At 39.9% G+C, this 25986-nt stretch overlaps 3 protein-coding genes across 4 annotated transcripts; 1 reads left to right on the forward strand and 2 right to left on the reverse strand.

The window, feature by feature from the left end:
* Nucleotides 1-2350: 2350 nt before the first annotated feature.
* prr14 (proline rich 14) lies at nt 2351-13631 on the reverse strand. The gene is made up of 11 exons (XM_068727950.1): nt 13578-13631; nt 12294-12322; nt 11999-12067; nt 10731-10893; nt 10586-10645; nt 9895-9935; nt 6872-9706; nt 6643-6784; nt 6310-6419; nt 5292-5360; nt 2351-4173 (listed from the first exon to the last, which is right to left on the reverse strand). Exons 4-11 carry the CDS (start codon nt 10806-10808, stop codon nt 3882-3884), a joined length of 3627 nt encoding a protein of 1208 aa, XP_068584051.1. The 5' UTR covers nt 10809-10893; nt 11999-12067; nt 12294-12322; nt 13578-13631; the 3' UTR covers nt 2351-3881.
* A 1633-nt stretch (nt 13632-15264) lies between these two features.
* On the reverse strand, nt 15265-19014 carry cd2bp2 (CD2 (cytoplasmic tail) binding protein 2). Of its 2 annotated transcripts, none has more exons than XM_068728043.1 (7): nt 18939-19014; nt 18520-18598; nt 17793-17928; nt 17452-17609; nt 16788-17370; nt 16618-16703; nt 15265-15529 (listed from the first exon to the last, which is right to left on the reverse strand). In XM_068728043.1, the coding sequence occupies exons 2-7, from the start codon at nt 18592-18594 to the stop codon at nt 15419-15421; spliced, it is 1149 nt and encodes a 382-aa protein (XP_068584144.1). In that variant the 5' UTR covers nt 18595-18598; nt 18939-19014; the 3' UTR covers nt 15265-15418. The 2 variants fall into 2 exon arrangements, with proteins under 2 accessions (XP_068584144.1, XP_068584145.1); XM_068728044.1 differs by having other exon boundaries at nt 18960-19009.
* Nucleotides 19015-20529: 1515 nt separating this feature from the next.
* On the forward strand, nt 20530-24655 carry pheta2 (PH domain containing endocytic trafficking adaptor 2). The gene is made up of 4 exons (XM_068727979.1): nt 20530-20853; nt 22333-22421; nt 22514-22817; nt 23441-24655. Exons 2-4 carry the CDS (start codon nt 22341-22343, stop codon nt 23839-23841), a joined length of 786 nt encoding a protein of 261 aa, XP_068584080.1. The 5' UTR covers nt 20530-20853; nt 22333-22340; the 3' UTR covers nt 23842-24655.
* Nucleotides 24656-25986: the final 1331 nt, after the last annotated feature.

Below are 25986 nucleotides of genomic sequence, written 5' to 3' on the forward strand. Positions count from 1 at the left end.
GGATGAACATGTGTGGAAAATCTTAACCAAAACTTTCAACTTTTAAAAGGAAGGAGCTTCATGTGAAAGCGGTCACCTGATATTGGAGTTTTGTTAGGGGGACGCCTGTCAATACAACTGCCTGCCATCTCAATAGGACTTTAATATCACTCTGAATCACCAACTGGACAACTAAGAACTCTGTGAAGGAGTGCACTCAGACTGAGGATTTAAAGTTTGATCAGGTTTGTATTTTAAATAAAAAAAATGTACTCGTTAAATGAGGTTTAATTGTGCATCATCGGGTGAATGTGATTCTATACTTTACAATTTTGTTTTCAGTTATTACAGAACAGAAACTGTTTTAATCATTCTCTAACACACATTGAGTAATCCTCACAGCCACTACAAATGATTCACGGGCCTGTAGAGCGTTACATGGTGACTCTATTATTAACCCAGTCCAACCCTCTGCTGGTGCATTGGTCTCCAGGTAACAAACACACAGAGCATGCTTGCGTGCCGCGTACAGTGCTTTGATAAAATCAGAGATTAGATTCATTCCTGCCATGACAACTTCCAGCCAAGCGGGAGGTTTCCGTATTTTTTTAAAGTGTGATCTGACAAGTTTTTCAAGCATTTTTTTTTTGCCTAGTTAACAGGGAACTCTTGACGTCGTTACGCCATCCAAAGGCTACTTTCTGTTTCAGGATGGAAACACCCAGTTCACAAAAATTCCCGTGCTCACTAGAAAGAGCATACTGTGGGAACATTTGTGAAGAACATGTTTAGGCTTGTGGGGGACTTGTATCTTTAAATTCTTTAAACTGAGATTGTCTGGCCTTGCCAGCACTTTAGGCAACAGGTCAATCAGTCAAACTCAGGGTAAAGGTATCAAACCTTATAAACCTTTAATACAAGGTGGTAGCTTGGGAACACATCGCCCTGATTTTAGCATAACACATATCAGCAGCATGCACCACAGGGCCGTCACTTAGGGGAAGTAACACCATTTTCTCAAGGAAATCAAGAGCAAAGCCTTTGAAACCCCGGATATTCCCTTTGGGCCATGTTGAATTACACCTGGACTGATTCTTCTTATCATTATGAGCCAAAAGAAAAACAGGTGGACAGAGATTATAGTCTTATTATGAAGGGATACTATATGGGTCTTATTCAGTGTTATTCAGGTTTAATAATGGAGAGAGACTCTGACATTGTGACATTAAACAGAGTGAGTAATCAGAATGTAAACATGAACATTAATGGAACAGAAAAGATCAACTACAACCTGTGAAATGAGTGAGAATCTGTCCCGTTATGTCTGAACAATAATCTGAGAAGAAACTACACAAGTGATCCTCACAGACCTGCATTAAAGCAGACACATTTTAATTAACTAAACATTTACCTACAGGGCTCGCCTCGTATATAAAGGGTGAAACCAGTTCCTTAAACGTCACTTTATCTTGAAAAACAAACAATTCTATCAACTGTGAACAAAGTTAAAACCATAAAGCAGCCACTCAGACCAAACCTACAGTAAAATTGCTCTTTGCTTTTCAACCATCATTTGCATATTTCTCACTCAAAATGTTTGTTTTTTTAGTAATTATGGCTTTTCTTAATATGTTATGTTTTGCAGAAATGTCTACATCACCTAATTCGTATGAAGCGGTGGAGGAGGAGGCCCTCCCACTGACTACTGTCCCAGGAGCAGGAGCCGCACAAAATAATCAAGCAAACAGCAGCAATGGGCCGGGCGCCACCTCCTTCTGGCATGACCAGCACCACAGGAAACTCGCCATCTGCAGCATCATCTGTGGGCTCTCCTGCATCGGAATCACGGCTCTGACAAATTCAGTCAAGGTACTTTTGAGTCAAAATGTCAAAGCGGCACATTCCACTCTCCTGCTGGCCGTGAACTGCACACAGCGCTTTCATGTTCACCACAAACACAGACGGACACAGTGACCTGAAAGGAAGTTTGGCATTGAATTAAAAAAAAATGTTGTCTTGTCTTTACCTCAACAGGCTGAGACAGCAGAGGATCCAGAGAAAGCGGCGCCATTTTTAAAACGGGCAAAAAAGTTTGGCATCATCTCCATCGTGGTTTGGGTTTCCATTCTGGCTTTAACTCCCGCTCTGATAGTGCTGGTCTCATATCTCCTCACTCTGGGAGACTGATCAACTTTGATGAATCGCTACTGAAGTCCACCAGAGGAGTGACTTTTTGGATGTTAATGGAGACGGACAGTACAAAGCTCCTCATCAACTACTAAAGCCACGAAGAAACACAGAACACACACTGTGTTCTTGTGCTGACAACATGGCCGCTGTCCCAGTTTACACTTTTCTACTTACTCCACACCAGGTCTTGTGTTTTTACAAAAGGATCAACCACTCTAGAAAACAGTATAAAAAAACCTTACAACTTTCACGTTTCTTTTATATGCCGTAATATTTATTTAACAATATATGAACTTGGACAATTCAAAATCTAAACAACCATATAAAAATCCAGCATTGCCTATAGTTTGAGACATGACACTACATGACACATATACATTATCTATTAAAGGTTAGAAATGTCATTCGCCAATAATGACCCAATCCTTAATATTACAATTTAACATTCTCATTCTTAGATAATGTATATACTATAGATACTACAAAAGTGAATAAATTACTCATCTGTCAATCTAAAAAGTAGCGACTTTAACTTGTTCATCAAGGATTGGGTCTCTACTGGAGGACGTACATGTGACGGCAGTGAGAACAAGATCCTGCTCTTATTGCCAACACTGCATTGTTACCATAATAGCTTTATTAATGTCAAATGTATCAATATGTTGTACTTTTATACAAACAAACTATTTCATAATAAAAATGACTTTGTGCTCTGATTTGTTGAAAGGATCTTGACCCGCCCTCGTAAAAACAATCACCAATACGTAGACAAAAACAACAAACATCTATTTAAACATTTTACAGTTAAGGCAATCTCATCAAATTTGGCCAACAATAAAAATACATATATGAGCAGTTTATCAAGAAGTTACATTCGCAATACACAAAACAGTCCAGAGAACCACAGGTCATTTAAAGCGAACAAGCAGTGGAATCTGAACACCGTATTGTTTCAAAGTTAAATTTCATACAACAAAAACCTCTTCAGCCATGACATTTACACGAATAATTGAATACTGAGAACTGAGCTGAGTAAAATGATGAACAAGTGCTACTTGTAGACACACTTGACAGTACATATACATCACGGACAAAAACTTGGTTGTGAAATTGGCGAATACAAATCTCTTGCTGGCATGGAAAAAAGTTATATTCAGCATTTAATATATCAGCTGTCTTTATGGATTATCTTACAACAATGCTGCAATACAATGCTTTCTTTCAAACGCGACAGTGAAAAGGAAGTCCGATGCATTGTGCATTTTAGAAAAGAAAACGGTCAACTACAAACGGCAGCATCACTCACACCGGGAGGATGTGCAGATGTGGAACTCTGGGTAAGTCTGAGATTTAAAAAACAACCGAATACTGAAAATGTTATGATACTCTACAAGTGCTTAAACCAAGAACGTTTGTTTCTCAACGGTTTCACTCATCAGATGGAAAGCTGCCAGGGGGAAAAGTGGACGGCAGAGGTTAAATGTCAAATAAGTAACTTACTGTGTGAATCATATAACCACCATGTTTATCACCAACTTCTGCTATGATGTATCGTTCTGCAACTTGCAGGCTACAAATGTTACAGAACATAATTCTTCAATAACAACTTGTCACCACAACAATCGGACAGATTGTGATGATGAAGAAAAGCGCAGAGGTTGAAAATACATTAGGAACAGTCATATAAGCAGAATTATCTCCCGCAGTGTCTGTCAGCTGTCTGTCTGATCATTTGTCAACCACAGACTGAGCTGATCGAGCTTAGCACAGAGAAGTGAGTCCACATCCTGCGCGCTGAGGGACGGCTCGTCTTTAGGGAAGCCCCCCCGTCTCGTCCTGGAAGAGGAAATACCTGCTTTTCCAACACCAACAAGTGGCTTCTTTGGTTTTCTGACCTCGCCGGCATCCAGGAACTCCAGGAATCGTTTGACCCGCCTCTGGCCGTACCAGGACGAGGAGCCATCCCGGCGATTGAGAGGCACCTCGAATATGGTCTCCAGTCGGCTGAAACCAGAGTAACAAATTCTAATCAATGAGTGAGTTCATATATTAGAACAGAACCCAACATATCAGCAGGTGAAGCTGATTAACTAATCTTTCCTCTGGTGCCCCCCTCTGGTCAAACCTTTCCTCACTAGCGGCAACAATCTCAACTCTAGTTGCGTCCCAACTCCATATTACGCAAAACTGAAATTATGCCATTGACAAAAATAGTCATTTTACCTCTCAGTCCACAAAGTTGCTGCCTCCATCGGTTAGTTTGTTTGTGTTACTCTGCGAATCTGAATTAACCTTTTAAAAACACCAAAGTCACACAACAACACAAACTAACTGACCGAGGCTGTGCTAGACCAGCAACTCCAGTGTTCTGCGTTAGTAAAGCAGTGAAAATATTCTAAATATAGCACACACTTGAACTGATATGGATTTCTTTTAGGGGTCTAAAATAAGTTTTGCTCCTGCGTTGATACTCCTGTTTGTTTATCCAAACTGGGGCCGTGCTGAGTTTGACAGCCATGTACTGTCTGCCCTAAACTGACAATGGATAAGTACCGGATACAACCCTGCTTCAAAATATCCAAACTATCCCTTTAAGTATGTTGACATCATGTCAACTAAGTGCAGACACAGTATACTATAAAAATGTAGAATATGGAATTGGGACACAGCATGTGACCCATCTTTTCGTCTATCCAACAGTTTTGTTCTGTGGTGTGTAATAAGTGTCACTGCGTCACAGCTGTGAGGTGTAGTTTATTTTAGTCGTGTCAATAACATGCGTCTCCTTATACAGATACATTTTGTGTTGTAATCCCATAAATTTCAATGTTGACTTATAACAAATTATTTTAAAAAAATAATTTATATTTATTTATTATATATCTGACTCCTTATTTAAAAAGGGAACTCTGCAGCTCCATATGTCCAGAGACACAACGTAGAGCTATAATACATCAAGTTTGTTTTACTGTTCCATAGTCTAAAGGGAAACTGTAAAAAATGTTGTACAACTGTTTTTATATTTGTTAAAGATGAATGACCTTTATGAAATACTATTGTGTGTATATTTGTGTTTAAATTAATCTTTTAACGTGCATTTAATGTTGTAAAGTGGACCTTACCTTTCAGGGGGTTTGCTGAAGTTCTTATTGGTGTAAATTTCTTCCAAACTAAACTCCTTCTTTTTCAGCCTGTGGTGCAACATAAGAAAAAAAAACACTGTTGCAATCAGTCTGAATATGGATCAGAGTGTTCAATAAACATGTACTGACAAATCAACCCTCAATGGCAGTTGAAAGTGTGAGCCGATTTTGTCCTACTTTCAAACACGGGTTTGACTTTGCTATGAACGATCCAAAGTGACCGTGTATATTTATGATCAGCAGATCTTTCACCTAAAGGCTGCATCTATAAAGACCTTACAGACCTTCAGAGACATTTGACTCACTGTTTGGTAATGATCAAGATTTCCCTTTGAACTTGCCGACTGTTACTATTCACATCCAGGTAAATAATCAAAGCCTGAACTTTCTCTTCTTGCTCATGAGGAGAGAGATCAAGGAGAAAAAAACAACATATTTTTGCTTTGTTAAAGGTCAACAATGAGGCAGAAATGTGCATGAATAATGAATAAATTCAGCACATTTAGTAATTTTAGGGAAGCTAAGGCCGTGATTATTAGCCTAAAGCTCAGCTGAGACCCGCTGGTCTGAAGTTACTCCTGATTTTGTTGCTTCAAACTAAATGCTTTCAAATAACAAAATAACTTATATTGTGAGGAATTTATAGAAAAGATGTGTTTATCCTAGAATTAGGGAGCTTTGTTAGAAGCTATTCTTCAATGAAACAAGTCTACTAACACTGCAGGAAGGAGGAGAACACAGCACAAATAACAAGGGACTTTAGTTGCATTTAGTGTTGTTCCTTATAAACAAGTCAATATTCCTGAGCTAGTGTGTTTCTGCTACTGGGACAGAAAAGATCTTTTTGGGGAAAATATAAATCCCTAGAAAGCGGTGGGATTCAGTTAAAAGTACAAAAGAATAAACCGACTATGTGGTCCTTTGAGCTGAGATTCATTTGTCACACACACATTGTTCTCTAGAGTGATCTCCCCCGCCCATTTATTTGGGTATTTACCTGATGGGTCTGGGCAGGCCCATGGGTGTCAGGTTGTTCTGAGGTTTGGGTAAAGTTTTCCGAATTCTTATAGATGACACTTTCCCTCGTTCCTCATTCTTTTGCACCACCTGTGATGATGAACAAGAGGATTAGTAACCTAAATCGTTCTGAAAGTATTGATGACAAAATGACAAATGCCAGCGTCAGGTCTTCAAACTGCTGATTTTAGCATTATAAACAATCCAAAAATGTAAAAGGATCCATATAAAATGATGCTCGACAATGTGTTATTACACCTTTAGCACAATCTTGTGCTAAAGGAACATTATATTTAAGTGACATGACGTATACCTTGATTTCAGAATCAGACAAAGCCTTTTCTTCTCTCAACCCTACATCTTCAAACTCCTGACTGGATGAGCTTGTGTCCTCGCCATCATCCTCCTCTTCACTCTGTTGTCTTCTCTCCATCTCACACGCCAACAGATTCCCACTGCAAAGACACCAAGAGGCAATATCAGCACAGCATCGTTGGCATGATCATAAAAGGTATTATAACGGATCTTAAAGAGAGTCTTACCTGCTACTATAGTCCAACGTAGGAGAACTAGACGAGTCAATTCTTTGGAGGAACACCGTTGGGTATTTTGGAGAACAGGAGGCGGGAGAGAAAACATGACTGGAGGTGCTGGGGCTGGTGGCAGCGCCTCTGCTGTCGATCTTCTTAGAGAGGAAAGCCAAGGGGCTTGAGAGGAAACAGGAAGCAAGAGCGGAGAGGGAACTGCTGGGAGAAAGTGTAAGACTAGGAGACCACCCGAGGTGTTGGGTGGTTCTGTCATACGGGAGGGATCTTCTGGACGGGTACACCTCCTTACGAAGGCAGAGCGGGGCGATCTCCCGCTCCACTTCTACGCTGCAGACCGTGTGTCGGCGAGCCCGCCGCAGGGACTTGTGGGCATGATGGACGGGAGTGTGGGAAGACTGGTGCGTTGCGTGGGTCCTGCTGTGATGGGACGAATGCAGAGCGGAGGTCCAGGAGGTGTCGTGGACACGAAGGAAGGGGATCTCTGGGCAAGAGTAGCTGCGCAACAGGCACCTTGACAAGTCCTTTCCTTCTGAGCTACTTGCTGTAGCCAGGTCTGCATCGTCCATAGTGATGGACTTCGTCACCTCTTCACCTTTACATGTCCTGCTATGCGGAACCCTGCATCTTCTCCTTTGTTTGTCTGCTCTTCTTGGCTTCCTATTAACCCATCTTGCAGTAATGCTGCTGTGGTTACTGGCTTCAGGGTCAGTGGGAAACAACTCCTCTGATACAGAAGCAGCACTCTTTTCTTTCCCATTGGTGACGTGCTGAACTTCATCGTTTGATCGTACAGAGCCGTTTAAATTAGGTTGGGAGGACGAAGGAACAGGTTGTTGATTACTTTCAAAAGGTGTCATTTCAAAATACAAAGGGTCCATTGAGATTTTACCTTTGCCTTCATTGGGCTGGTTTTCTTTGGCTATCAAATGACGGTCATGGATACACCGCTTTGTCTCTTGAGTCCCACCTGACGCAGACGATTTAACAACCACTTTAAAACCTCTTTTGGTTCTCTTGGACGGCTGGGTCAGTCCCGTTTTCGAGCCGTCCTCTTTTTGAACGCACCGAGAGGCGCTCAAGTCCGTGGGCGTGAGATCTAATGGCTTCGTTGGTAGTGCCGAGGAGGTAGAAAACAAAGTGCTGTCCGATTCTGGAGTTGAGCTAAATTGGCTCGGCGATTTCCGTTTGACTGGTTTCTTGTCGATATTCCGGCGCTTGCTTGTGCTCTGGAGCGGCTTTACAGCGGGACGAGTGAGGACTTCTAAGAGCTTTTCCTGCTGGGCTTGTTTTGTAGAGGCAATAGCCGTGCTGGTTTCCAGTTCCATACGGTTATCCAGGTTTACTTCAGGTTTATCAAGGCCTGTTCTGGTCTTCAGCTCTTTGCACGATCCCCTGGGCTTCCCCTTGCTGCTGCTGCCCTTTAGGTTATTCTCTGACACACCACTGCTTTCATCCAGTGAGTAACTCTCGGTCTGTGTGATTAACACAGTTTCATTTATTGTAGCAATTATTTCTTGTCCATTTTTTCCTTTCTTATTTGCTCTTGTTGAAACAGATGGTCTTTTTCTAACAGGCTTCAGCGTTTCTTCCTTACGTACAATGGGATTTGTCGACACAGCTTCTCTTCTCGGTGGTCTCAATATGCCAACATCTGAAGCCACATTTAATAACTCTTGTCTTTTTGTATCCTTTGTACATGTATCTGCTGTTAATCTCTTCCTCTTCACAAACTCTTGGGAGTGGCCGTCCAGGTCCACTCCTCTCTTTGCTCTCCCAAGACCTGAAGCTGAGTAAGGTTCAGGGTTCAGCTCACAGTCCAGCTCCTGAGTATCCAAAGAAGGCTTCAGTGTCCCTCCATTAGCACCATCATTTAAGTTTTTTAGGTGGCTGGGGCAATCCAGACTTTCTACTTTCCTGCAATCATCATCATCACCATCATCAGACTGAGGACAGTCAGTGTCAGGCTGAGCATAACAGACGGAATCAACTTTGTTTGATTTGACTGAATTCCTGTGAGAAAACTGCTCATCTCTAACCTCAGACTCTTCCTTCTTTACTTTAGAGGCAACTTTCTTTACTGAACATTTCCTTGGCAGTGGTTTCAGCTGGGCAGTCAATTTGCCTTTCTGGTCCTCGATAGGACCAGAGATATTTACCTTGTTTTTGTGTGAGGCACTTCTATTGAGAGAGGGCTGCAACAATATAGAGGGCATAATAACGGACCCTACAAATCCTGAAACGTCCTCAGAAACAATGCAGGGTAAGGGGCGGCATTGCAAAGGCACAGAATCAGGCAAGTTCTTTTCCTTTTGGCTTATTGCACATTCATTGACCTGTTGGGAGCCGTGTGTTGGCAACTCTATATCAAACGATAATCTTTTTGAATATTTAAGAGCAACAGTTTTTGAGTTTGGTGCACCTTCTACTTTGCTGAGCCTCTCCTGACCCCCACTCTCACTTTGTGCTTCTGAAGGAAACGCATCACTTGGCTCCGAGTGTTCCACATCAGATGCTCCAGTGGGCTGCAGCTCAGGATCATCAGGTTTGTCTGGAAGGTCCGTGCACGGTGGAGGACTATTGGCTCTGAAGAGTTTAACGGGACTCATGACTATCTCTGTGAAACTGGCCATCTTGGACTTGAATGACTGAAACAAGGGGCCGATCACCCATCCCTTTGGGGCGGAGGCATTTTCAAAAGAGTGTCCGACAGCCAAACCCCCCCCACATGTATCCATGTCAGGTTTCGTGGTGTCAGGATTCTGTGAGGTATCGACAGCAAACTGCTCGACCACATCTTCTTCAGTCTCTGGGCTTCTCTGGTCGTTTTGCCTAAATAAATAAAAATGAAAAAACTGGAAATTAGACTTTCAACAACAGAAATCACAAGGCAGCACCAACAGACAGTTTTTCCAGATAATTAAAAACATTGAAGAAAACAAAACACCAGATCAAGTATAATATCGACTAAATGATTATCATGTATACACAAGCTGAGAAGACTTTGCTATAACACTTACTTATTTTGGCGCTCTGCTGCAAAACTCACATCAAATCCATCCTGAGAAAATAAATACATAAACAGTTTACAGATGTTTTCAGAAAATTAAGCAGTGTTGTGCTACAAGCAATTAAACAACCAACAATAAAATGTTGCCGTCTCCTTTTCCATTTAAAAAAAAAAAAAAAAAAAAAAGAAGAAAAAAAAACTCAAACCTAATTAAATTTTTGTCAAATTTAAATAAAGCACTTTGTGTGTAAGAAAAATGTATTCAAGATTTTAAAAAAAGGGTTATTTTCCAAATTTTTTTTTTGGTAAACAGCCAATTTATTTGATTGTTTATTCAGTCATTTGAGTGGATTCTGAAACACTGGTACTGGTTCACCTCTACAATGAAGACACATTCTGTATCCATCACATTTATGCGTTACTGGGTCACATTAAGACACTCGATTGCCCGTCTGTGTCGGATGCAGCAGACCGTGAAGGGGGATTAAAATCACTCAATTAACCCTCACACCCCGCTCACTGTACCGGTCTCCATTGTTGACATACACAGACGTAAGAACAGCTGCTGCACAAGCAGATTAGTCACTGAAAGCTGTATTACATGAAAAATACCATCGAGGGCCTGCAGACAGAGACCCAACAGAGACACAGAGGGTTAAGCTGAGTGTGGAACATCTAGAGCGAGGAAAGACATAACTGACCTCCTTTTGTTTCTCATGTTCAAGGGGTCCTTCAACTCTTTGCTGCTTGGACTGTGACACCTACAAATCAGAGAGACGCATGAGCAGTGACTCATCGGGTTATTGAAGAGGACCTGAAAAAGACGTTTTAAAGTTTAACTGCTACCATGTTCGCACTCTCTCTTTGTCTCTTTGCGGGGGCCAGATTCTGTCTGGGTGGTTTCTGAGCGGCTCTGTTGTCCATGTTGCTCTGCTTCTTCGGGATTTGTGCTCGGATCTCTTGAATGCGGCCACTCCTTCTGTGTCCAGATATTCCATTTTTCGCACAGCTGTGAATCAGGAAACCAAGTCAATATGCAGAATACGGAATTAAGGTTAAGAAGTGACAGCTGATATGATACCTGCCGCCACTTCAGTCTTCATTTTAAAACAGCAAAAGCAACAGTCTGTGCCGGCTAAAAATGAGAAGCTGCTCGCTGAATGTTTTGTACACTGCTCTTTTCTACTTTGAGAGAAGAGATTAACAGATTAGTTACTGTTGGAGTTTAGTGACTCAGTGTATTTCTCCAACCCGGGTGTCAGAGCAGAGACACTCACAGATGCAATCAAATAATTTTTCACATTCACACGCTCTAACTTTCACTTTGGTACACAGTACACTGCACAGCCTGGCTGTCAATAAGCAGGCTGAGGTGGACCAAACACAATTCAGGAGAGAAAGGATTCGATTTTGATCAGCTGTATTTTAGCTGATACCGATACCTTTGGATCGGCTGGGGACATCCCTAATCTGTATAAGTATCAGCAACAAAATTATCCTCACCAGAACCATCTTAACTTATGACCAACATTCAACACATCAAGCATGAATATTCTAATGAATCATTTTGATAACCTTATCTGCTTGAATGTGATAAATACGAGCCCACTGTGAACTGATGTTTACTTTCTAACTTTCTGAGCATGTCTTACATACGTCTTTGTGGCGACTGAAGGGAACAGATGCACTTAAAACAATTGCAATAATCTTTCAGCTGAGGTGAGACTGTTAACATCGACATTCAAGCTTTCGAACGTCCACCTGCTGTTCGATCGTTTTATTTCAAAATAAATGTTACAGGTTGCCTTTGTGTCTCTGCGTTGCTGCTCGTCTCCATTGGTGACTGAAGACACTTGGAAAAAAAACTATTCAGTCTCCACAGTGTGCTCTGTAGACATATATCTAAATCTGCATGAATAGCAGCAAACCAGATAAATTCAAATGGAGAAAATACATTTTCCTAATCTCAGCACTGATGGAAATTCACATTTATCAGACTTCTTCCATAGAACTTGTGTGTCCTAAATCATTCAATCCATAAAGGGGAAAAACAGCAAAGGAGGGGAATAAACACCTACAGCAAAAGAAAGCAAAAGGTGCCACAACAACTATACCTGGGAGTGATGGAGGAAAGGGGGAGGAGAGGTGGTGGAGGTTCACTGTGGGTGGGTGCACTACAGAAACTGTTTGGAGGAATAGCATGTTCATCCATTGGACAAACTATCTGATGGAGGGAGTCAGAGGGATAAGTCAACATCCCCTTGATCTCTCTCTCTCTCTCTCTCTCTCTCTCTCTCTCTCTCTCTCCTTGTCTGTAAATAACAACAACAGAAAACAAACAAACATGCAGGGCATGAAATCGGTATGAAAGGACTTCAAAAAAGGTCTTAAAAATAAAGCTTCACTTACTTTTCTGATCTCTGGGACGGCAGTTTATTCTGAAACGAGGAAACGTCTTTTAATCATTTCCTTTTCAAAATGGAAAAATATTCATCAGTGTATATACAATGTCAGGAAATAGTGAAAAAATGTCCCTCACATCTTTCTTAAATGTATTAGCTTTACAAATTACCATGCCAATTTGATTATCAAAATAGTTTTTGGTTGAATAGGTCAATTTTCACTATTTTCTGACATTAGACCAAACAATGAATCGATGTGCAAATGAACCGATAATGACAATAATTGTCATTATCGGTTCATTAATGTGGAAACAAGAGAGAAACAAGACTAAATAAAGATTTAGATACACATTTACACATTAGAGAGCACTCATGAGGAATTTAACTATTATTATTATTATTATTATTATATTATTATTATTATTATTATTATTATTATAATAGAACTATACACAAAGTCAATGAGGGTGAGAGAGATATCTTCCATGGAGCTAATTAAAATGTCAACATATCTTGTAAAAAGGTTTACGCTTGTTTTTTTAAACAATAACTTTCTTGAGGGTCATGACAAGGAATTAATTAAATGTAAAGAGGAAGTTATTGGCTATCGTGAAAATGTTGGTTTTAATCTTTATTTAAGATTGAAGCAGTGATGCAAAACCAGAGACTCTTTATAGTCAACATCAATACAATAAACACGATGGTGGGGAAAGAAAAATCACAAAAAACCACTCATGTTGTGAATTTGAGCTCTTTGTGAGTCATTGTTCACACGTAAAAACATTCACGTTAGTTACCGTTAGACGAGCTAATGATCGTGTTACACTAACCTGACTTATAAAAATCTTTTATAGCTAATTAGACAGGAATGCATCTTCAGTGAATGTTTTCAATCAAATGGAAGCGGCGGTTCGATCACAACTGCGCGAGGTCTAAATGCTGGAATGGACAGTTTCAAATTCAAACTTTTAACGTTATATGTGAGCTAACGTGTGTTAACATTTGCCAACGTTATTCTTCTGTTATTCACTATCGTAAAAAATACTGTCAATTAAAACACTTCGGCCACATCTGCGCGGCGCTTTCCTGTGACTCCGTCAACACTGACGCCGATATTCACACCGTGTGTAATATAACGCTAGAGATTCTGCACCGGGGAGTAGTCGTAGCCCCGGGAGCTGTCATCTCTCGTAACGTTCAAGTGCTCTCTACGGGGTAACTAGACGTACCCCGGGTTTAGCACGTTGGTTGCAAACGGTTATCAAGGCTGAAGCACAGTAAACAAACTTACCAGAGACGTTAAGCTGGACCACGGGCTCGTATTCCGACCCTCACCGTAAACAAGGCATGCTGGACGGCGCCTCTACAGCGACTCACCAATGTATCCGTTTTTACAAAACCAACAACCAGACAGACAGATGGACCAATCACAGAGCGAGTTGCTTTCCGCCCGGAAAGTCTTGTTGAAATCTGACCAATCAGAGAAGACCTTGAATACGTCGTTGGTGGAAGGTGGCCAATAGGTGAGCGACGACAAACTGCTAAATACAAAAAACGATAGTCTTCTTTACGTCCTCGGCTGACCTACTATATTTAAAGACCCCGAAGACCCACATTTTTAATACTTTTAGGCGTTGGATGTTGACAACATTAATTAAGAGCACCTAATTCACAATAACATTATCACCAGTGAAAACGTAAGGATTTGTCCTACATATGATGTCACACTGGTGGATTACTGAACGGGCCTACTGGGGTCCCAGGGCCTCGTAGTGAGTGTTAACGTTTGTTGTTTTAAAGTATCTAATAGAAAGAGACGCACAACTACTAATAGACCTACAAGGACAGAGGACAACTAAACGACTACAAGGAGACACCAGACGGCCAAAAATAGACACAAAACAATTTCAAACACACACAAAACGATCACAAAGAGACACAGTACAAAGGAATTATGTACAGAACAAGTAGCTACAGAGAAGCAAAACAACCACAAAGAAACACAAAATGACTACAAAGAGACACAAAAACACTAAAAAGATGACTACTTTCAGTCCGGAGGTCTTGCCCTTATTTAAAAGGGGTTACATGTCTGTTCCCAGGGGCAGATTGTCTCATAAGACATCTATAATTAAACTACAATCACCTTGTAACTAAATTGTTGTATTTTTAAAACAAAATTGAATTGTAACTTTTGTTATAAATTAAATATATTTCAGTCACACATTAAATTAAATCACTACTTTTGGTTGTAATTTACAATTACTTCAATTAAATTATTGTTTGGTCTAAAACTAGAGCACAAGATGATTAGTCATCAACAGGCAACCTAAACATATTCAATTCGCTACGATGTAAGACAAATAAAAGCAGCAAATTCTCCCATTCAACAACCCGGGAGCATAAAGAGTTGGGTATTTCTGCTTGAAAAGTGATTTAAATTAGGATTTATTTTCTTTTGAGCAATATTACACTGTGACTTGTACTGTCAAAGTTCAGTATGTTGTCTTATTACTTCCGACATTAAAACCATGTCCAGCATACTACATAAATAATTTTAACTGGCCGGATATTATATACGTCCTGGGAGGTAACACTGATGGATCTGTGACTATATGCAAACTAGATATAATCTAATAACTACCAAAAGTATCCAGCGGTGAATACGTGAAGCTGTGCGTTTAACATTTCCGTATTCTATTCACTGAAAATATGAATTTCTTTGCAGCATAAGTGCCATTCAATTATAGTATCAATAGTATCTTTTCCTCTGAACAGTAGTAGGTACACAGGGGAGAAATACTCCAAAGTAACAAAATAATGAAAATAAATGTATAAAATGTAAATGTGTCAATGTGAAGTGGAATGACCATTTAAACCTCACTAAATGATTAGAATTACATTTGTTCTCAATGAGCCATAGATGATCCCCAGTGTGATTTGGTTCTAAGAAATATAACAAAGACAGAACAAATGTCTGATAGCAACAACACATACATGAGTCATTTATTTAAAAACAATGTACAGAAAACAAAGCCCCTGCTAAAATGATAGATTTGACACCAAAGCCACCAAACAATGAAAACGTTTCATGGCCGCGATGGTTGTGATTCATTTACTGCTGGACATAAATCATGTATACAGCTCAAAATCTAGTCTCTTGGAGTTGTAGAACTGAGTTCCCTTCTGGTCGATCCTCTTGCAGTAAACACCGGTGCTGAAGTAGCCTTCGTCCACCCAATCCTGAAAAACAGACAACAAGAAGATTAAAACCCACCTGGCCAGATTTGATGTTAAAGCTAGAACCAGCCTGCAGTCCAATAACCCAGTAAACAGAATGGGATTTCTAATAAAAGGTACAAAAGTATCGAGGAGAAAAAGCAAAAATAATTGGGTAAATGCCAAAATAAAGTCAAAAGGATAGTTGTGATGTTTTCAAGTGGGGTTGTATGAGGTACTTATTCATAGTCAGTGTATTAGCTACAGTAGATGACGCTCGGCACGCCACCAGTTTGGAGAAACAAACAGGAGTACCGGCACAGACGCGAAGTAATGTAATACTGTGGATGAGGGCAGCAGCAAAACAAATATTAGAAACCTAAAAAAAACATCAATATCAGTTTGGGTGTACGCTTCTTCAAAGAATAGTTTCGTCCCTTAACCGTGATGTCAAACAGCTCTTTTCAAAAGCAAAACTCCATCTACTGTGATTAATACACTGACTGTGGATAAGTACCTCATACAACTTCACTTCAATACATCCAAACTATCCCTTTAAGTTTGTGCATGTAGTCGATCATACTTTTAAAAACACACATTAATTTCTAATATGACGATCTGAGTTCTGAGCTCGTCTAACCTATACCCACACTTTTCTATAACTCTTTTTAAAGTTACTGTTTTTCTTTCTTTACTTGTCATGTTTAACTGGGATAACAAGCAGAATACCAAATCCATCCTACATATTATTCCCAATAAACATATTCTGTTTTGATCAATGATTCCATCAATGATTTGTGGATGTCATAATCAATCATCATTGCAATCATTCTACGGTGTGGACCAAATAAATTGAATTGGTCTTTGGACATAAACCCATACTTAATACTATTAGTCCAGTTACACTAGCTTTGTCACCCCATCATCTGCTGCAAGTTTGTCCAGAATATTTTTAATACTTGCTTACAAAACCAGACGGTCAAAACAAAAGAGATGAGAAACACTTGGAGTTGATACCATTTTGTGCCATATTTTCACAATAAACAGTTTATCCATTAACTGGTACACACCTACAAACTCAAGAACTGCATTGAATGGGTGGAAGAGAATACCTGCATCTGCTGACTGGTAAAAGGGCCGAAAATCTCTGAATCCTCCTTGTTTTCCCATTTGTACTCCCACATCACTGCATCACTCACTGAGAAGAAGACAAAACCGGATGAAACAAAACAAGATATTTTGTACTGTTGAAGGAAAATGCACACAAGTAACGCTACGCCACCTATTTTGTCTTCTTCGTCCTCCTTTGCTCTGTCTGTTTGCGTCTCGTCAAATTTATCTGCGAACATGTCAAGTTCATCTTCTTCCTCTTCACCACCTTGGTTCTTCTCCACAGCTGGTCGCTTGCTGCTCATACTCTTCATCAAATAGGCCAGTTTTTCATACGTTTGCTGATAGATCTCAAACATCCCAGATCCAACCAATCTGTCAGCTAGTGATGTGAGCCTGTCAAGCTTTTCTGTATCCCGTTTGTTCTCCTCTGTGGGTTCACTCTCCTCCCTCAGCTTCCCCTTCTTCCGTCCTCCAAGGCCTCCTAACCGACGGAGCGCTGTGGCGACCGTCTCCCCAGGCAGCAACAGTTCGACCACAGCTTCAGTGAGCTGGTGCTGAGTGAAGGAGGCCAGCGGGTCCTCTGCAGGCTCCATCTCCTCCTCTTCGTCTTCTCCTTCGTCATTTTCTTTGCCTGCCTGCTTCTCTTCTCTCTGCTTTTCTTCCTCAGCCTCATCCTCATCACCGGCTCTGCGTTTCCGTTTGGCTCCAAGACCCTTCTTCTTTTGCTTGAAAGGTTGCTCTTTTACCCTCACCTGGAAGAAGCAACTTATATTATTGCACATTGCTTGAAACATTTTCAGACATGACTCAAAATGTCCCTGAAATACAATTACCCAATCAATGTTGTCAAGCCAGTTGTCTCTAATCTCTTCTTCCTTTTTGATGAAGTAGTTTCCCTCAGAGTCAAAGTATCCTTCCTGCATCTCCTCGTCCAGGTTGAAAGGTGTGATAGAAACCCCCTCGTCATAGTCGATCGTTGCTCCCTCTTGACCTGAAAACGTAGTTAATGTGGTCTCAGGTGAATTAATTACCGTAAATATATAATCAATAGTGTATGTTTGTATATTCAATAAGTGTATATTTGAAGTAATACATGTCATATTCAAGTAAGCAAGACCACCTCTCTGCCATCTATCACTTCATAGTTACAGTTCAAATGTTAAAGTAGACGTACCCTCCACGTCATCACTGGCCAGAATATCGTATTTGCTGCTGCTGCTTTTCGTCTCTTCCCCTTCATCCTCTTCGTCGCTATCAAGGGAATGTTTGCCCTTAAACCTGGAGCCTGGTCCACTCACAGCCTCGCAGATCTGGTTCAACAGTAGAAAAATTAAATAAAAATAAATATAACATTATCAAACATTATACAGGCATCCCTTTTCTTGCTCGATTTATTTCCATTTCCTAACAACACTGTCATTGATTTAGCTTCATGGCCGACCACCTGTCCATGTGTTCATTTAAAAAGACTCGCAGTGTGACGGCTAAAAAGTCCAATTCTGTCCACTGTTTTGTCTGAGCTCTTGAAAAGTTGACTTTTTATAGAGGCATGGTTCTCACAGGACAGCAACAGTATATAAAGTAGTTAAAATGAGCACAACTTTTAAACATGTAACATTAATGCAGCAGTAATATTAATCCAAAAATACACCAATAGGGAAAATGCAATGCACAATGACTACTTTTTCTGTCCATACTTTAAGTACATTTAATGACAATAACTTACTTCCATACTTTTACATAAGTACGGTTTTGAATTCAGGACTTTTACTTGTGGTGAAGTAAAAGGTCTAAATACTTCTCCCACCAATGATTGTAGAGACAGTTGTATCCATGCAGCCCTAACAAACTAACTAACTAACTAACCAGTGATGTAATTAGATGTCTCGTGCTCACGTTACCTTTTTGTTTGGGAGCTCGTCATCCAGCTCTAACTCTCCGTCCCCGTCCTCAAACGTAACTTTCCTCTTCGGCATGGTGCTACACGAGGGAACACAGGGACTCTTTTATTACTCACACGCTACTAACGTCTTTGTGATATTAGTTTAGTGGCTTTATAACACGTTCACACAGTAGATTCCTGTTACGTTGTGAATATGAGCGGTTACCACACAGCTCATGTTAGCTTTGTTGCTAAAAGATGTTAGCCAACAGCAGCAGCGCATGCAGAGCAAGTAAAGCATTTATCACAGTGCAAAGTCATGTTAGAGGTGAGGTTACGTTTAGTTAACTCTTATAATACAACATGTATATTACGTTGGTGTGGACATATACAAACAAGGCAAACGCATTGATATTTAGCTGGAAAGTGTGTTAGGACCTGATAATTCAAACGACGTACGTTTTCGTTTCTTCTTCGTCTTCTTGTTTTCTTCTTCTTCTATTTCTTAATGTCTGCGCTTGTTAGTAAACAACGATACGGCGCATTACCGCCACCTCCTGGTAAGAAGTGTGGATAGGATATGTACCACACTTTTAAAATCGCAAATAAAAATCCTGCATTTAAAATATTAATTACGTAGTTGTGCAAAATTTTACAAGCAACTTTTAGTTCGACTTGGCCAAACGTCTGAGTCACTATTTTCTATTCTGTCACTATACATCAACTATGGAAGTAAGACTAGGCATGTTTTTATTGGTATTAGCTATACTTTATAACAGTTATTGTCATAACTTATTGATAAATGCAATTTGTAATATTTGACTGGAGTTCTATAATTCAGTGTATTTGGACTAACAGTGTGTTCCTGTTTTTCAGTTACTTGAGGTGACACTGACAGCTGGTAACTCTAGCGGAAGACAAATTGAGGTTACTTATTAAGTAAAAAATATCACACTATACAAATACTCCATCACAAATACAAGTACTTTATGAATTTACTTATCTTAGTTAGCAAATATTTTACAAGCAGATTATGCTCAAAGTATCAAAAGTAAAAGTACTCCAGCAGCAGATTGGCCTCAAAGCAGGTCTTTATATTTTATATTAATTATTATTACTGATGCAGTTATGTTTGAGCACCACTTCAACAAGCTACTTTATACTACTGGGTGGTAAAATTATAGTTCATCATATTTCATTAATTGGTATATTGTATATGTAAAATGCTATTCTGAAAAACACAATATATATATTGTGTGTTTGGTACTTGGTGATTTGTCTCAATTTTCGATTGGTTATATTGTAAAATATAGTATGAAGATGTTATCGATTCAGAATGAGAATTTAATGCTTGATAACCAATGACCATGAAATGTTGCACTTAAATAAATAGATAATCAAAGGCAATGACAGTGTGCAGGAATTCAACACAGAAACACAAACACAGAACATGTAAACTCTTGGCATTCAGTTTTTGGTTAAACCTCTGACATTAAGTTTATTATGGCCCCTGATCCAGTCTGTGGAGACATGCTGCACAGAATATAAATCCCTGTAAATCTCTTCACCTTTGACTATTTTAGATTTTGAATTCCCTGAGGTCCTGAAGGATAAAAAGGATAAGTGTGTGTTAAAAATAAATACAACTGGCAAAAATGTAGCAGCACATTTTCATGTTATGTTTCCTTACTTTTAATTGATACAACACTTGTTATATATATAATATAGAGAATAATAGCGAAAGAGACAGATTCGGCCATGACATTGCTTTAAAAGCAGAGAAGGGAATTTGACAGAACTTATATTTTGTCATGAACAATTATTCATTGTATCTGAAAAGAAGCTGCACATCTCCCTGAAGAATCACCCATCTAAGGCACATTTGCTCTACACACCACCAGAGATTAAAATATGACTCATCTGAAGTTTAAAAAAAAGTAATTTAAAATGCAGAAGTGAGAGAGCCGAAGCACACACATCAGACCTCCACTTCGACATCCAGCATCTCACTTCCAGGTAGCAGTTGTTGTTAGTGACTGCTCGGGTCGGCTGATCCACTAGCTCAGGGTCGACTCAAGCGGAGAGGAGAGAGAGAATATAATATGTCAGGATTTTGTTACAAGGAAGTGGGTCGAGTTATTTATATTTCAACACTCGTCCTCTCGCACCCGAGGGAAAACCAGTGGTAGTAACCTGAAACCATATGTTCAAACATTGTCTGGTTCTGGATGCATCAAACTGGTAGAGAACAATTGGCTTCATGTTGAGGACTGGTGAGGACCACGAAGAAGATATCTGTAAATGTAAACAATGTAAAGACAGTGACCCTGTGAGGGATTCAACATTGGCAGAGGTAAGTCTGAGTCACTGTTTTCTATTCCGTCACTGCTGTCTGAGTCACAACAACAACTATATGGAAGAAGGATGAGGCATAAAATTATTACTGTCATGATCATCACTTACTGTGTAACTTCATTCACAGTCATTATTAATAAATGCAACTTGTATTATTTGACTGTAGTTCTATTGATTAAGTGTATTTGGAGTAACAGTATGGTCTTGGTTTTTAGTTCACTTAATAACACTGGTTTTAAACCTAAAGCCTAACTGATATTAATAGTAATTTCCTCAAAATTATTACTAATTATGAATAATTGTATTATTATTATTGTTATTATTATGAATAATAATAGTCACTAAATTTAACTCAACAGTAAAGTGAAAAAGTATTGTTCGGTTGCTTGATCATTTCAACCAATGTATAGCTTATAAATATTCTGGATTTCAAGAATATGTTCCAGTTGACACCTGATACAGTTTTCTGTATATACAGTTTTAGAATCTTCATAATCTTTCACTAAAGTAAAAGCACTAATGTGTTATTCACAAAAAACAAAAGAGTGCAGCAATAGGAGTGTGCTTTAAGTATCAAACGTAAAAGTACTCCTTTTGCATCAAAGTGACCTCTGTTAATTATTAAATATTAATAATTTTGAATTAAGTGACTTGCAACACTGATGAATCAATATGTAAGAAGTACTTTATTGTTAGCCGATCGAGATGGTCTAGCTTTTACTCTTCATTTACAGATTCCAGCAGTTTATTATTAGTTTATTTATTAAAAATAATGAGAAAAATACAAAGTTCTCTTGGTGAAATTTTAAGTAACTTTACGTCGTTAGGCCTCAAACAATTATTCAAATGAAAACATCAGAGAAGTTTAGAGGGCAAAAGTCTCCAAAAACAAATCAAACATATCTGGAACGAGACGATGGGACCCAAATATAAAGAGGGTCACAAGCTAAAAAGGTTTGAAAAAGGAAAATGTTTGAGTAAGAGTGAATCCCCGCAATGATGACCTTGAGTGTGCAGCCATAACTGGCTGCCCAAAATATAATGCAGTTTGCTGCAGCAGAATGCGAGATAGCCGTGGACAGACACAGCAGCACACACTCACTCACTCACTCACTCACTCACGGACGCACACAAGCGATTGCATGAAGAACAAATGCAGATTGTGCATAAAGCTAACATAGCCAGTAACTTACAGTCCAACAAAAGTACAAAATAGTGGAACAATAAAGATACAGTGCTTGATTATACTTATTATAGTGTATAATTACCTTCATGGACCGGCTGCTGCTTTCAAACCTGAACTGTGAGGAGAGTTGGAGGATAACTTCAAAGATCAACTGAATTGAAATTAATAGAAAACCCATTATGGTTTGCAGTTACCGTAAAATCATGTCTTTCTTTCTGGAATATATTCTGACACGTCATGCATTTTTTAGTATTTTACATTCTGCATATAAAAGCACTTTCTCTTCTTCAGGTGTTGGGATGAAGCTCCATGAGAAGATTTTGACCCATTACCTTTCATGCACCTCTCCGGTAGATAAAGAGGGATATCTCTACAAAAAGGTTTGAATAAACAAAAGACAGACAACATAAAGCGACTGAATGTTGGAGGCTATGTAATAATCACGCTTTACTTTGCCAAACTTTCCTCATAGAAAGAGAGAAATGCCACCTATCAGCGGCGCTGGTTTGTCCTGAAGGCGAACCTGCTTTTCTACCAGGAGCGTCCCGCTGACCGACACCTGCTGGGTGTCATCGTGCTGGAGGGGTGTGCAGTCCGGCGCTCCGAGTCTGATGTACAGTTCGCCTTTTCCCTGGTGTTTGAAGGGCCGGGACTCAAAACCTACAGATTTGCAGCAGGGGATGGTCAGACTCAAGAGAGCTGGGTGAAAGCTCTGCTCTCAGCCAGCCACTGTTACCTTTCCCTGTTGGTGAGAGACTTGGGGAGGCAGTATGAAGGTGTGTTTCTATAGACTGAAGTTTATTGGGTTTTTGTGCCTTTTTCATAACTTTTGTCTTTTCTAAACTTATTTTTCTGGTGGTAAACTATATGATAAAATCAGTGCAACCAGCTTCAGCCAGCTGAGAGTTAGCTTAGCTTAGCATAAAGAATAAAATCAGGGAGAAACAACTATCCTGGCTCTGTCCAACGGTAAGGAAAGCCGCCTACCAGCACCATGAGGTCATTTTAAGTTGGTTATGTGCACGACTATTTCTTGGCTCTAAGCGGTTGCAAGGTGACAAGCAGAGACTTCAGGAACTTACAGCTCCCAGCCAAGATTGTAGTCAAGCACATAATCCCCTGTAAAACTGCAAATAGTTTTTAAACTTTGTTCTTAGTTAACAATCAATGTAAAATACCTTTAGTGTGGCTGGTAGACTGTTTTTGTTGTCTGTTTCTCCCTGATATGCTAAGCCAAGCTAAACTGGCCACTGATTGTACCCAAACAAGAGTGTGATTTCAATCTTCTCATCCAACTGCCAAAACTTTTCCCAAAATGCCAAACTTTTCCATTGCGAAAGGTGCTTGTATAGATATGTTAATATATGCTTTATATTAATTTCTTGTTTTCCATCTGCAGAAGCTAAACAGCAACAGGGCTCTGGTGAGTCCCGTCACAGCTCCTTCTTCAAACAGTCCACCACCAACTTCTCCTTCCCTATGCAGGGGCCAACAGCTGAGGTCAGGGAGGGGAGAAGCTTCAGTGCCGGCACTGTTTTACAAACACCGTCAAAACCCACCAAAGCAGTGGCTAAAAAGTCTCCTAAACTGTGGCCCAGGAGAAATGCTCACGTCACACCACTCAATGGACCGGCTCCTTTGTACGGCGAATGGCCTCTGGTGGGTTTTAATCCACTCGAGGACTTCAGCAAACTTCATGATTATTATGGCCAGGAAGTAAAGAAAGCGAGAGAGGAATGGCTGAGGAGTCAACGAGCAGAAGAGGAACACATTGATGGAGATCTCATCGACCTGGGGTGAAAGAAAACTGACATCTCACTTCCATTTAAGAGGAAGTGAAATAATGCGTGTCAAAAAGGAACTGAACCTGAAGTGTTGTGGGTTCAACTGTACATTTCAGAATATCGAGTTTGAGGCCCAGACACCTGTAAATGTGCTAAATGTTCCCTCCATCTCATATGAGTTCAGATCATTTCTATCTTAGATTTGTTTGACATAAAATTGGATGTTTCTTGACCCAAGACAGCCTTAAAGTGTCCATGGCATTCATCAAAAAACAAGGAAGAATGTGCACACAAAGGGTTAGAAGTGCAGCTGGTGTCTGCACATCTGGACCTTTCGGACATGAAGCAGTTATTTACATGGTGCAGGTTGATAATTTCATCCACGGTACAAAAACACTTTATGAAGAAGCAGTGTGAAGCAGTGTTAAGCACAGTATTATATATTTTTCATTAACTGAAAAAATAAATTCTGTCGATCAAGATCCTATGATACAAACAAACATTACGTTTTAGTTCAGAGCATAAAAGAAAACGTGACTGGAAGATTCACAAGAAATCAAATTTTATAATTTACATATCAAAATGTCAGCCATGAGAAAGGCCCTCTATCATTGTTTGTTCTGCTACTTAACCTGCACACCTGCTACTAATTGCATTGAAGATATTCCTGTACATTTCCCTCCTGAGCAGTATAGTATTCAAATTATACCATTTTAAATTGTACCTATGGCATAGAAAGGCTGTCTGATGCAGTATTACGCAAAGAGTACTATATATTTTATTGCATGAAAAAAATAAATTGTTGATAAAGAAAATATAATGAGAAACAACGAATTGCGGTTTGATTGGTATTTTGAGTGTATAGGACCTCGGGAAAAGGTAATGAATTGAGATTTCTGAAATTAGGGTTAGGGTTGGAGGAAGGTCCTAGAGCCTTGGAAGTGGGCTCTACCCCCACTAAAGCGGTCATTGCGGTTTGATTGATGTCGGTCCCGAGCAGGGACGTGCAGTCAGGGGAGGCATTATGAATAAACACTACTCTGCCTCAAAGAAGAGGGCGTGCGAGAGCCCACGGGTTGGTTTATGGTTGTTCCGTCGTTGCTCTTCTTCTACACTTCTCTTCTTCTTCTTTGACCACAAAAATGTAAGATTATATATCCAAGCTTTACAATGTCTCAAAAATCAAGGAAATATGACCAAATCAACAGCAATTCAACATCGGACAGGTAAAGTAACCTTTTATGTGTTTGTTGTTCTCTTTATACATCCGAGGTTGTTACACAGATTATCGCGGAATCGCACGATTTTCGCAGGTGGCGCCTGCGAGCGCTCAGCTTCTGAAACGCTCCTGGTGGCAGTAAGGCCGAGATCCTCTTTGTAGCACTGGCACCTCAGTGGCTAGTCTGTGGCAAGCATCAGTCAGACGTCAGTCAGGCGTCAGGACTGTGGCACCTCAGTGACTAGTCTGTGGCACCTTGTGGCACCTGAGCGGCAACTCAGCGGCAAGCGTCAGTCAGATGTCACAACAGCGGCACTCGTTCGGCACCCGTCATGAAGCTGCCGGACTGAGTGGGCGGAGCCACATTTCCTGAGAAACATTGGAATCCTCGCCTGAAATCTCTGTACTAGATCCTCTCTAGCTTATGAATGCTTCACTTGATCTAAGTAAAAGTGTGTATAGAGATCCTCAACATATAGATCTATGATCTGGGAGAGCTTGAAGGCTTGGACCTACATGATTTCTAAAAGAAAATATCCTGAAATTGATTTTTTTTTTCAGGCGAAAATTTGAATTTTCAATTTGTGCTGTGTGCCATCTTAATATTCTCTTAACCAGTAACATATATACTGATATTTACACATATCAACACATCTCACAAGTGTTAGGGTTATTTTAATTCAATAATGATTAAAATAGTCCTTACAGTTGCAACGCTACACTCATTCTCGTATGGGTTTGCTTTTTTCGAGCGGAGGCCTAAAAAAAGGCCTAGGGCTTAAAAGGTAGAAGACGCTGAAACTTTAACGTTGTTTTTCCATTTAATATAATGCTGCAATTCTAAAATCCGTAGGTTAGGTTGTATAGTTGCGTTAACGTTTTTATAATCCATTTATTCCTGAGCCAGAGCACCCCCGTTTTTGGGTGCTGTGGTGAAAGTTT

This window comes from Cebidichthys violaceus, unplaced genomic scaffold (genome assembly GCF_023349555.1).
Source record: "Cebidichthys violaceus isolate CVI_PGR_0920_01 unplaced genomic scaffold, fCebVio1.0.p SCAF_40, whole genome shotgun sequence".
In the NCBI taxonomy this organism is placed as follows: Eukaryota; Metazoa; Chordata; class Actinopteri; order Perciformes; family Stichaeidae; genus Cebidichthys; species Cebidichthys violaceus.

Bases quoted from the DNA above. Each gene is read 5' to 3' on its own strand.
- prr14 (XM_068727950.1), bottom strand. From the start codon at position 10,808: ATGGACAACAGAGCCGCTCAGAAACCACCCAGACAGAATCTGGCCCCC. The intron at 10,646-10,730 runs GTAGCAGTTAAA...TCTGATTTGTAG, and splicing joins AAAGAGAGAGTGCGAACATG to GTGTCACAGTCCAAGCAGCA. The intron at 6,420-6,642 runs GTATACGTCATG...TCATCATCACAG, and splicing joins TGTCTGATTCTGAAATCAAG to GTGGTGCAAAAGAATGAGGA.
- cd2bp2 (XM_068728043.1), bottom strand. From the start codon at position 18,594: ATGCCGAAGAGGAAAGTTACGTTTGAGGACGGGGACGGAGAGTTAGAG. The intron at 17,929-18,519 runs GTAACGTGAGCA...CTGTTGAACCAG, and splicing joins ACGAGCTCCCAAACAAAAAG to ATCTGCGAGGCTGTGAGTGG. The intron at 17,371-17,451 runs GTAATTGTATTT...TGCTTCTTCCAG, and splicing joins GGCTTGACAACATTGATTGG to GTGAGGGTAAAAGAGCAACC.
- pheta2 (XM_068727979.1), top strand. From the start codon at position 22,341: ATGAAGCTCCATGAGAAGATTTTGACCCATTACCTTTCATGCACCTCT. The intron at 22,422-22,513 runs GTTTGAATAAAC...CTTTCCTCATAG, and splicing joins AGGGATATCTCTACAAAAAG to AAAGAGAGAAATGCCACCTA. The intron at 22,818-23,440 runs GTGTGTTTCTAT...TTCCATCTGCAG, and splicing joins CTTGGGGAGGCAGTATGAAG to AAGCTAAACAGCAACAGGGC.